The sequence below is a fragment of the Rhamphochromis longiceps genome, linkage group LG23 (assembly GCF_057381845.1).
Source record: "Rhamphochromis longiceps isolate RC_006_pf linkage group LG23, R_longiceps_female_GT1.1, whole genome shotgun sequence".
NCBI classification, from domain to species: domain Eukaryota; kingdom Metazoa; phylum Chordata; class Actinopteri; order Cichliformes; family Cichlidae; genus Rhamphochromis; species Rhamphochromis longiceps.
In genome coordinates this window covers 18,424,360-18,436,722 of record NC_140578.1, presented here as the reverse complement: position 1 = coordinate 18,436,722, position 12,363 = coordinate 18,424,360, and the positions used below count along the sequence as shown (strand labels likewise).

Sequence of the window (12,363 nt, the reverse complement as noted above, 5' to 3'; positions counted from 1 at the left end):
CGAACCCATGAAGATCTTAATGAAGCTTCAAAAAACACACCACTTCCAAAGGTTCCTCAGTCAAAACCAGCTGTGGTTTTCAGTGAGGACACAAGACATGAAGATCTTAGTGAAACCCCAGTACACACTCTATTTTCAGATCCACAGTCAAAACCAGCAGTCGTTGTTCCTTCCTCTGTGCAGAAAGTTGATGACCACGTTCCTGTGACTGAACTCCAACCTTTTGAACATGGTGTCTCTGATGTGCCCAGCATCGCTGTCAGCTTTGATGTCTTCCAGTATGGCGGGGTGTCGATTGAAGGGGAAAGCAGTGGCTTCTCCAGTGGAGCTCAGGCCTCTGATTTAGATGCCATTGCATTGCCAACCCGACCTGGCAGGGCGTTAACAATTTTCTTCAGCTTGAGGGTGACCAATATGGTGTTCTCAATGGACCTGTTCAACAAGAGCTCCCCGGAATACAAGGCTCTGGAGCAGCGTTTCCTCCAGCTGGTGAGGATTCAAAGAATCATGACTCAGTGAATAGGAACCTTCCATATTCATATGCCATGCTACTAACACATCTTTATCTTCACCTCATAGCTGGTCCCATACCTGGAGTCAAACCTGAACAACTTCCAGAACCTGGAGATCCTTAACTTTAGAAATGGCAGCATTGTGGTAAACAGTAGGATGAGGTTTGGTAAACCAGTACACAGAGGAGTCACCAATGTTGTCTATTTAATCTTGGAAGACTTTGCCAACACTGCCTATCAGACCATGAACCTCGCAATTGACAAGTACTCACTTGATGTTGAGTCAGGTAGGATTCAATTCAAATCAGTTCACCCAACAATTAGATGACCCCCCACCCCCCCCCCCCCCACCAACATGAGTGAGCACTTTGGGATAGTGGGTTCCTTCCTGTTACAAGGGAACAGGAAGGGACCTTTGGGAGAACCAGGCTCGTGCAGAATTACATCTAATGCTTTAATGAAGATGCTAATTTTGCCAGTTGTGGGTCTCTAAAACTGACACTGAGGTGTTATCTTTATTCTGAAAATATTCAGTTTACATTCATTAACAATAACTGTTTCATAAGTTGAAAATGTTTTTCTCTAAAACTACAGACCCTTGAATTTTAATACAGTTACTAAAATTATGAGATCAGCATCTTGAATGTATCTATCAGTGCCTTCCAGTTTTAGCATATTTCAATTATGATCACAGTGGGCTTCACGAAAAACAACATCCCTAAACTGATTAGGTGTTAGGGACAAACCAGGACACATTTGTCTTCTATATGTGGCGACTTAACCACAATGTACAGAATTAATTAAAAATTTTATCCAGTTGATTCATGGTTTTATGCATCTAAGGCTTGAATTTCAGGGTAAACAGAAACGATCCCTTCAATACCTATATGAATAAATAAATACCTTCAAAATCTGAACACATAAATTTATTTTCCAGTCATGTACTGATAGTTTTTCTTTTTCCAGTAAGTTATTTTTAATGTAGAATAAAGTGGAATACAGTCAGATGTGTTTATTGCTGTAGAGAAATGAAATCAAAGCTACTGTTTACTTGTGCACTTATTGCCATGATGCTCCTCAGACTGTTAAATCCTAAATTTGTATGTGCAGTGTCTGAGCAGCTCTGACAGGCTTCAGCTGTCAGGACTGCGATCTAATACCCGAGATAATCTGTCTGGCAGAAACGTGATCAGTAGCAGCACACACTGACTCACCCTGATGGGACATCATCATGGCCGCTGCTTAGAGCTGCTCCTTTGAGCCTAAACTGGTTTTTATAGTTGCAGTAACTGCAGGTCTTTAAGTGTAGACAGTGAGGATTCTTATCTGGGTTTTGAAAGGAGTGTAAAGACGTATGTGTTAAATGAAGCTCGTAAACAGGTGTAGGAGGGAGAAAAGGAAGGAGAAATCATTTTACTTGTTAAATTCAGATTAACACTGTGGTTCACTTTTAATTCTTTAGGTCTGTATACTATGTTGCTAAAATAACTGTCCCGTTTTCCTGAAAAGTATTATTTTTGTTTTTATGTAATTAGCACCAGGACATTTTTGCAGAATCATAACATTCAACGAGAATATAAAATGTCTCTAATCCTATGAGGAAGACAGTAGTTTGACAGGTCCAAAACTAAGAAAGTGGTGTAAGTTTAAAATAGTGGAATTTGGCAAAAAACAACAACTCTGAGTGGAACAATCACTTAACACATCATTAACAATTTGCCACCAAGAGGTCCAAAAAGAAAGTTTTTTGTTGCTGTAATAGTGTTTCAAGACTTACATGTAACCCAATCTGCCAGTCCAGTGACATACATGTTTGCATTTCAGCAGAGTTTAGGATTTATCCACAGAAGAATGAGATTTTATTTACTGTTATCGGAGGAATTACTCCATATTCCCTCCACCTCTGCTGCTGAGCTGTAGCTCTGTAATCTGTCTGAGCCAATCAGAGGAGCACCTCACTGCCTGATCACCCTAAGCTATAGCAGTGAGTCACTGCATCAGGACTCACTGTGTACATATAATCAGTTTACTCCTCTCATCTTCCCTGTACTCTCGAGGCAGGTTTTCCATTGCACAAGCACATGTCAACCTTATTGGGTCATATAAAGGTTAGTTAGGTTGGTTGTTCTTGAACTCTTAAGGATTTTCCCAAGATACAAACAGTCAGGACTCTTGCTGCTGGTCTGGTGTCTCATGGGAAATATTTAAAGTCATTGATTGTTGTGTTAAAAAAGACTTGAAAAAGCCTAAGAAAAGCATCTAAGATTTTCCAGCACTTTCTAGGGTATGCTGAAGTACATAAACATAAACTGATTTATCCTTGTGCTGCTTTTGTCTTTATTAAGACCAGGCCAACAAACATTTTGTCATTTGAGTGCTGACCAGATGCAGACTCCTGAGGCCTGGAGTTTACTAGAGCTCTTTGAACCCTTACCTCTGTTTATGTAGGATGGCATCTTCTTCTCTTTCTTATGGTTTCATATGACACTGTGTCTTCTAATTGCTCCTTTCATTTTCCACTGTTTGTTCCTTAGGTGACCGGGCTGATCCCTGTAAGTTCCAGGCATGTAACAAGTTTTCCAGGTGTATAGTGAATCAGTGGTCAAGTGAAGCAGAGTGTGTGTGCAACGCTGGATATCTGAGTGTGGATGGCCTGCCATGTCAGAGCATCTGTGAGGTGCAACACGATTTTTGCCTTAATGATGGAAAATGTGACATCATCCCTGGCAAGGGTGCCATCTGCAGGTAAGAGAAAATTAAATATCGCTGTTCTTGTTTCACAATGTTTCTGTATTTTATGCCTCATTGGTTTCATTCTTCAGTATATTACCACATATTTAATTAGTTTACAATGTATAAATATACTGCAATATGTCTGCTTGTACCAATTTGAAGACTTTAAAATAAAGAGAAAACAGTCAGCTTTCTTCAAATAAAATGCATCTTTCTAAGCAGTTAATGTCCTGTAGATACAGATGTAGGTAGTACTTTTTCCCCATTGAAAGTAAAAAAGATCCTTTGCAGGTACAGCAGGTAGAAATTAGCTAGTAGTGAATTCTGGTATAAAGTATCTTTTATGATATGAAGTCAGTATTTTTATGCACGGTCTCTGACAATTAAAGATAAATGTTAAGAGAGGGCACTACCTCCAAAATAAAAGCTGCTTATATTACCTCGATATGTTTTTCTTATCAACAAAATTGCATTTTTAAGTTTTAACCTTTTTTGATTCGCATTATATATTTCTAAAATTAAATTGTCCTTTGTGGCCCTTGTGAATATGTGATTAATGTTATAACAAAATACAAGGCACTTTGTATGATCTGTCTCAGTTGTTCTTAAACATAAATACCTTTTTCATCTGCAAACAGCTACATAGCACTTTGGAGAATATAAATAATATGAACACAAAATGTTCCTAGGTTGAAGGACATCTGTGAAGCATTTAGATGTTCAGCTGTATACTGAATGGAAATTACAGCATTATATTACTTAATGTAATGCTTACATTACTGCTAGGCCAGTTCTAGAAATATTAAATAAAAGAGGGCTGAAAAAGCCTGAAAGCATACCATTAGACCATTTCAGTATAATCTTTGGTGTTTTTACTGCAAATTTGTACTACAAATTTGTAATCTTTGCTGCAGGTGTCGTGTTGGAGAAAATTGGTGGTATCGTGGTGAACACTGTGAAGAGTATGTTTCCGAGCCATTGGTGGTGGGCATCGCCATTGCCTCAGTGGCTGGTTTCCTGATGGTGGCGGCTGGGATTATCTTTTTCCTGGCTAGGTCGTTACAAGAGCAGTATGATGGGGAGGACACAGAGGACCCCTTACGGTACAACAATATCATTGGCGTTTTAACAAGTCAAGTCAAGTCAAGTCAAGTCAACTTTATTTGTCAATTCTGCCACATGTACAGGACATACACAGAATAGAAATTGCGTTACTCTCAAACCCTAGTGATTAGAAAAATGCAAATAAAATAATTAAAAAGTAAAAATTTAAATAAATACAATACAATTTTACGTATAACAAAAAAAAAGCTATGCAATATACAATATACAATATTCAAGTAAGAAGGCATAGTGGTGCAAAATAGGCAAATAGTGCAAATGGAGATTTAGTAGTGTACGGTAAGAGATAGTGTAACAGCAAAGTCTTATGAGGTAATGGCAGTCCAATGCTCCACAAAGTGACTGGAGCAGGCCAGTGAGTGCGTCAGAGAGTGAGTGTGTGTGTGACAGAGTTCAGTGAGACCGTGGTGGAGAAGAGGGGAGAGGGGGGCAGAATCGGGAGGGAGTTTAGCTTCCTGACAGCCTGATGGATGAAGCTGTCCTTCAGTCTGCTGGTCCTGGCCTGGAGACTCCGCAGTCTCCTCCCTGACGGCAGCAGCTTGAAGAAGCTTTGCATTGGGTGCGTGGGATCAGCCGCTATGCAAAGGGCTTTTTTAGTGAGACGGGTGCTGTAAATGTCCTGGAGGGAGGGGAGAGAGACACCAATGATCCTCTCTGCAGCTCTCACTATGCGTTGGAGGGTTCTATGGCAGGACGCATTGCAGGCTCCAAACCACACAGTGATGCAGCTCGACAGGATGCTCTCGATGGTGCCTCTGTAGAAAGTGTACATGATGGGGGCTGGAGCTCCTGCTCTTCTTAAATTAAATGAGAAAAAATACATTTCTAGAAAGCAAACTTTTTGAACTTGCGTTGTCTTTCAGGCGAGGTGACAGTTTGCCAACACTTGAACGTGCCACCAAGTTCAACCCGATGTTTGAGAGTGACCCTGTTACTGCCCAGTACTACCGCCGCTACAATGATGACGTGCCCCAGTACTACCATGAGTCTGATCGCGGGCTCCCTCACTTCAGCAGCTCTGCCAGTGTAGGCGATTCTAAAGACCTCAGCAGTGAAGAGATAAAAAACATCTATCAAAACACCACACTCAGTAAAGAGGTAGGAAAAGGCAACATTTCTGCTGCGTAAAGCTGGGTGTCATCTGCATACAGGGGGAATTTGTTGCATTTGCAAAAAAATATGGGCCCAAAACTGAGCCTTGTGGAACACCATGAACATGCCCTCAAATAGTGAAAATGGTAGCTTAAATAAACAAGCTGAGTGTCAGATATTGAGTTGAAAAATATGAATTTCTATTTAGTTTTAGGATTTTGAAAAATTTATTATGTAGCATAGAATTGGGTAACTACTGAGCATGTTGTATCAAGAACAATAAGGGTGCTGATTTTATAACATCAGCAATGTTTAGAAAAGGAAACTTTTCAAGAGGACCCAGTTTATGGGTTTGATTTTTATAGTTCTGGATCACAGGGCAGCTGGTAAAGGAAGTGACTTTCACCTCCTACACAAAGCTTTACTTCAAGTAAAATCAATTTGACACCTCAGACAGAGCCGGCCAACTGTTGTGACATTTTTCTGGATCAGAGGTTTTCAGTCTCAGCAGGAGGTCTGTACTACGCAGACGGGTATTTTTACATGCAGGAACTCCTCATCCTCGTTCTTCCCCTCCTCTTTCTCCTCTAGACTGACTCTCACACAAACATGTTTTCTCTGTGCTGACCTCTAACCTCTCTGCAGGAGATTCAAGAACGCCTGAGGATAATCGAGCTGTGCGCAAGGGATCAACACTTTGCAGAATTTGTGCGACAGACTCAAATGTAAGCTTTTTAATTGCTGTTTGTAGAGTGAACATAAGCTGAAGGTGTGAACATCCAATTTAAAAAGAGCTAAAGAAATAATCTTCATGTTAGCTGCATTTTCTGATTAATCCTACTATGACTAACATGGAGCGAGGAATTTAATGATTTCTGAATTGCTAAAACGAGTGTGCAACCGGAAAAAAACTGAATGTTTCAATATAACTTAGAAATGCTTTGTACATAAATGTTAAAATGAAAAATACAATGAATGAAAGCCAAACTCAAACAAATCATATCCAAACTCCATGCCACTGGTAATGAGTTTACTCTGTAGGTTTTTGTGGTTAAGTTGATGATTTTAAACTCTCATCGTGAAGTGTATGAAAAATATCTTTTGTACTCCAGGGAAATAAAACCCAGTGAAACTTCCTCAGCGGTTACACTAACGGCCTGTGCAGAAGCTTCAGACCAAACAAACTGCTTTAAACTCAGCCTAATCTCCATCATGATGAGAGTTGAGTTGAGGAAAAACACTGGAAACATTTAAAAATAGCAGGAATGGTCTGGCGGGTGGCTTTAAACTATCTCTGACCTCAGATGTGCAGAAACATACAAACAATAATCCTCCTCCCTCTCTCTGCTCGCCTGTTTATGTTTCGGTTTAATTTGGGTTTTTTTTTTTTTGTGGTTTGGAAGTCGCCTGTTTGGACCTCATCAGTCAGCAGCCAAAACCAGCAAACTAATCCAATTTTCTCTTATTTGGTGGACCAGATTCCTGGAGAGGAGAGGGAGCTCCAGCACATAACCATCCAGCAGCCTCTGACCAGGTACCAACAAACCCACCCACTGAAATTTATTTACAGTACACTGGAAAATGTGACAGAGTTAAAGCTACAGGACAGCAGAGATAGTAATTATCTGAAACATATCCCCATTCTCTAAGGTAAAATACATGGCAAAGTTAGATCATTTCTGAGGATGAAGAGCGCGGTCACAGTTCCATTATGCCTACTGATAGTTACACCTCAGTGTCTGCATTTAACTGTAAATACAATTTTTGAACCACAGACAAATCTACACCATGTGCGATTCCTTCCTGTTGTCCTGATATTTGGTTGATCTTGGCTTATATTCAGACAATATAGCCAGACCCAGCCAGGAGCATTGTTCTAATTTTCCTCCTCTCATGACACATAAATCTTTTGCTTTTTTTCTTTTACATTTTTAATAAAGGTTTGTAGATTTCTAGGACTTGGTTTTGATTTCCAACCCTGGGCTGCTGCCGCTGTTTCCAATTTGTTTACTGATTTGTAACAAAACAGGCAAACTGTGAAAATGTCTGAAAGCAAAAGTGGAATAAAGTCAAATCGTTGGTTTTGGAAAGTCTGAAAAATATTGGGCCACTAGGAAAATGTTGGCTAAGCTGATTTCATCTGTACAGGTCATGTACAGCTGAAATAAATGTTACTTCTACATTTCTTGATGTGTCTATGAAGATGACCATGTCTTAGGGAAATATGTAATTTGTTATTTCAGTTTTGTCCCAGAACATATTAAAGTTATATGATGATTATATGATGAATATGAAGATTAATATAGTGTGTGAATGTGTGTGTGAATGGGTGAATGACTGAATGTAGTGTAAAGCGCTTTGGGGTCCTATGGACTAGAAAAGCGCTATACAAATGCAGGCCATTTACCATTTAATATAGACTCAAAGTTCAGACTTTAAGTTGAACAGTTTAACAATAACAGTGCATAAACCATCCTTTATTTTCAGGGTCTCAAATAAAACTAAGGCTACATTGTTGATTTGTAACCCTTTCTGGAGAATCCTTTGCGGACAATGAACTCATTGACTAAACAAGTTATATCCTCTTTGCTTCACTTTTTGTTTATTCACGGCTCTTTTTGGCTTTGGTTTTGTCTTCAACAGTGAAATTTAGCTCCAATGGGTTCAGGTCTAATTGTTCAATATTCTACTGTTTCCCTACATTTGGATTAATGTGAACAGATAACATATTTTTTCTTCTGCCTTGTAACATATCAACATTAAACGGCAGCGCCACTTGAAGCCATTAATATCTATGCTTTCCAACTGTAATGTGTTCCAGCTCGTGTTGTGCCTTTCAGGTCATGATTTGTTCCAAGTTACCTCCAGCTTTTCCTGCTAGAGGTTAATCTCTGATTCATTTTTCCAAAGAACGCTGTTCCTGAGCTCTATGCTTCTGTCGATACAGGAATCCTCTGGATTTTCCCTGTGAACTCATCTTTTTATATTAAGTGATTTTTCTGTATTCATGTACCTACTTCCTGGTTGCCTGGATCTTGTGAAGGGATTTTCCATGGAGATGGACTCATCACCCTCTGTTGTCTTTTGTGAAGGTCCAGGTTTTAATGTTGGTGAACTTACCAGTGTGTTGTTTTGTTCTCTGAATGAACACATTTGTGATTCATGCTTGCCCAATGTTCCCACTGTTTTCTCTGATGGATTTATTTTACTTGCAGTCTGAGGACATACTGTTTTGCTGCACAGATGCAGCTTCCAAATTCCTCACTTGGAACCATCTCCACATCTTCAATCTGCTTAAATGAAGAAGAACACACATTATGAATTTTGTCCAGCTTTTCATTGTTTTGCTCAGCTGCATTTGAGTGTCTGAAAACAGTCGACTATGTATACAAATACATTTAATTCTTCAATGGTTCTTGCTTTATTTCTATTAAACCCCTCAAAAAGTGAACTCTTACAAGAACTTTAATATTCTTTTGTAAATAGCTAAAACAGCAAAAGTTGTCTCAGAGTCTAACTATACATAGAACCAAAAGTATCTCCTGACCTCCCAGTCTTGACCAAAGAATGAGTATTTGATGGAAATGTAGAGAACAATTCTCACCATGTATTTCCTTAAGAGTAAGACTTTATCTAGAGTGGCTGAAAGGGATTAGCATCACTGCAAACATCTCAGCTTGGGAATTGTTTAACTCCTCAGATTTTCTTCTTAGATTTGCTGACATTCCTGCACAATAAAAGCTTAGTTTAGTTGTTTATGTGATGAAAAACGTTTCATTGACCTGCATAAATGTCCTAATTTCTCTACAGAAACCTGCCTTCGTCTGTGTGTTGAGGAAGGGAGTAGAGATGAAGGTGACCAAATGTTCAACAATCTTGGAGTTTATTTTCTAAGAAGAGTGTTTTACTTCTGAGGGACCTTGAAATGAACTTGGGATCCTTGAGGTTGCCTCTTCTCTTACCTTGAAACTTCAACTTTTCCTGTATTCACTGTGTTGCTTATTTATTCTGTACAAAGACTTCAGTAACTGCTTTTTAACCTCTCAACAGTTTCACAGCTGCATACCTCTGTCTTACACTTTCACCTTAGCTTAAATTCAAGGGTTTCTGATAATATCCCAACTTGCCTGTCACTGCTGTCATATTAAAGAAGCACGTCTGAAGTATAGTTTTTAATTTTTGCACCAGTAACATTATTTTAATATATGTCTTTTGGTATTAATTTCTGTTTTTCTGACGTGGTTTTTCGGACAGCTGTGACTTGCAACGCTCATCCCCATCAGTGCCTTTGCTGCTCTGGTAGCTTTTTCTGGGATATGATGTGTAGAATCTCAGAGCCCTTGTTTTAAATATATACATCACTATAAAACCATGCTTGAATCAGCAAAATTCCTTTTTTTTTTCCTTCTGCTTCATGTTCACCCAATCAGTCACTTTGCAAATGGGAATGTTTACATTTGTTAGTCAGTGCTTGCTGGAACATTAACTGATGTATTGAACATGCATAGCCTGTCATTGTGTTGTATATCTTTGTGAAGTTCAAGAAAGTTATCATTCTCCAAAAAGTATTCTCTTCTTCAGAGAAGGCACCGTCATGTTCTGACAAGTCATAAGTCACTGCAGGTACTGTCTTCTTCCAGACTATCTATTCTTGAGGGTAAGTAGCAGACAGGTGCTGCTAATTAAATGCATTTTAGTCAGTGATCCTTAGTGAGTGTGACCTCTTCAAAAGCAAAAGTTTGGGCATTTTACTTGTCTTGGGCATTCAGATGTATGTTAACACAATGTCACAATCTTTAGAGGAGTGGACATCTCAGCAAATCTTTTTAGAAAGAAGAAAGACTCTTCTCTCTAAAAAGATTATGGCAGCACAGCTTAGGTTTGGAAAGTTGCATCTGATCAAACAACAAGACTCCTGGAACAATGTCCTTTGGACAGACAAGACCAAAGTGGAGATTTTTACCCATTATGCACTGCATCATGTTTGGAGAAAACCAATCATAGCACCTCAGCACAAACACGTCATACCAACCGTCAACACAGTGGTGGAAGGGTGTTGATTTGGGCTTGTTTTGCAGACACTTGACATGGGGGCCTTGCAGTCATTGAGGTGACCATGAACTTGTCTGCCTGCCAAAGTATTCTAAAGTCAAATCATCTGTCCAGCACTTAAGTTGGATCATGCAGCAAGACAATGATCTCAAACACAGCAAATCTCCAACAGAATGGCTGAAAAAGAAAATAATGAAGGTGTTGCAATGATCCAGGCAAAGTCCATACCTCAACCTGTTTGAAATCCTGTTGTGGGGCTTTAAGAGAGCTGTGCAAAACTCAATGAGCTGAAGCACCATCAAAGAAAAGGAGTGGGCCAAAATTCTTACACAATGATGGGACATGATAATGTCAAACAGTAACCCATTACTTTAAGTTCCATCCATACATCTTGTAGAATCCCCCTCTAGAAGCCAGTAAATCATTGGGTTCACTTGGTTTTTCACAAAACTACACTTCTGTGAAAACTTTCTTCTTCTCATGACTGTAAGTTCCTCTCCTTTTCTCAAGAAATTAATATTCTTATTATTGTATTTGCACAAGTTACTATCTCATTTCAACACATTGTTTTCTACCAAGGTGTTATGTTTCTGATAAATATAGTACTTTATGTTTTCTTAAGGCAGTATCTTACTATCTTGCTTGAACAAATTCCTATCGTGTTTCAAGTAACTATTATTGTTCTGCCAAAGTAAAACATTATTTTACAGGTTACAAGTTACTGTGTTATTCAGACAGGTGACTGACTTGTTCTGAGAAGGTGTTGGTGGTCAAATCAGGTATTTTTTGTACTGACAAGTTACTAGCTTTCCCCAAGAAGTTATGGTTTTGACGAGGTATTATAATATTATGTAAATTACACTGAGAAAGTTTTGAAAATTTCATTCATTTGCTGTTATGTTTGCACAAGATGTTAACTTACATGAAAGCAATCATTTATAAAAAATTCACGACTTCCCGTTTTATGAACCAGGTGCTAACAGAGAGACAAATTATTATGACTGATGAAATAAAGAGAATAGAAGTTCTCATCTGCAAAACAGCCTCTTAAAATCTGTCTTTGTTTTCTCTTTTTAAGTACTTGAATTTTCTGTTTGTTGCTATGAACTAAATGATTTGTACTAACTGTAGTTGATAGTACAACCACTGATATTTGTTTTCATATATGTTTAAGCTTGGTGTATGTTTGTCACTTTAGAATGCTTGAATCCAAAACAACTGTTTCAAAATGTCAGTCGTGACTCAAATGGCTTCTCAACCCCAAAATTCTTCTTTAAAGCAAAGTTGATGGATCATGTTCTATTGTTTTGCATGCAGGTCTCGGGCTTTCTGTTTTCCTCCATGTTTTGTTTTGTATTGTGTTTTCTATGTGGTATGTACAGCCAGCACAGGAGGGCAATATTCTGACCAAACCTGAGTGTTCTAAATGTAAAATGTAAATTTCTGATAAAAAAAAAAATCATCCTACTCAGAGTTTCTGTTTTAGTGTTTTTCCATAAATTTCCCACTTTTTTATATAAACTTTTACTATAAATAAGGATATTATATACCTTAATATTTTCTTTCTTTCTATCCAATTATTAAATCTGTCTGGCCACTCTGAAAGTTTCTTTATATTATTTATTTTTTCCACTGATTTAAAATAACCCTAACAAGCCATAATTTTTCACCCAATAATAGCGTGAAGAGAAAAAACTATTCAGACATGATGTGTAATTGTGAGCTAGCACAGTCACATTTTTCTAAAATAAAAGGATTTTTTTTACAAAATCATTTGTCTCACAGGTTTTTTTTTCCTTCTAATGAGAACGGATGAAATATACCACTAATGTTTTCAAAATTTCTGTGGCAA

At 38.3% G+C, this 12,363-nt stretch overlaps 1 protein-coding gene across 1 annotated transcript in view; it reads left to right on the top strand.

Moving 5' to 3' along the window:
* The window catches only part of LOC146641586 (uncharacterized), a 33,739-nt gene extending 21,714 nt beyond the window's left edge, over positions 1-12,025 (top strand). Inside the window, exons 13-20 of the mRNA XM_085399584.1 lie at positions 1-489; positions 580-799; positions 3,047-3,257; positions 4,160-4,348; positions 5,231-5,465; positions 6,105-6,184; positions 6,938-6,993; positions 9,270-12,025. The exon at positions 1-489 is cut by the window's left edge and continues 2,549 nt beyond it. Coding sequence (XP_085255710.1) covers positions 1-489; positions 580-799; positions 3,047-3,257; positions 4,160-4,348; positions 5,231-5,465; positions 6,105-6,184; positions 6,938-6,971 — 1,458 coding nt within the window. The 3' untranslated portion in view covers positions 6,972-6,993; positions 9,270-12,025. The remainder of the gene's footprint in view (positions 490-579; positions 800-3,046; positions 3,258-4,159; positions 4,349-5,230; positions 5,466-6,104; positions 6,185-6,937; positions 6,994-9,269) is intronic.
* Positions 12,026-12,363: the final 338 nt, after the last annotated feature.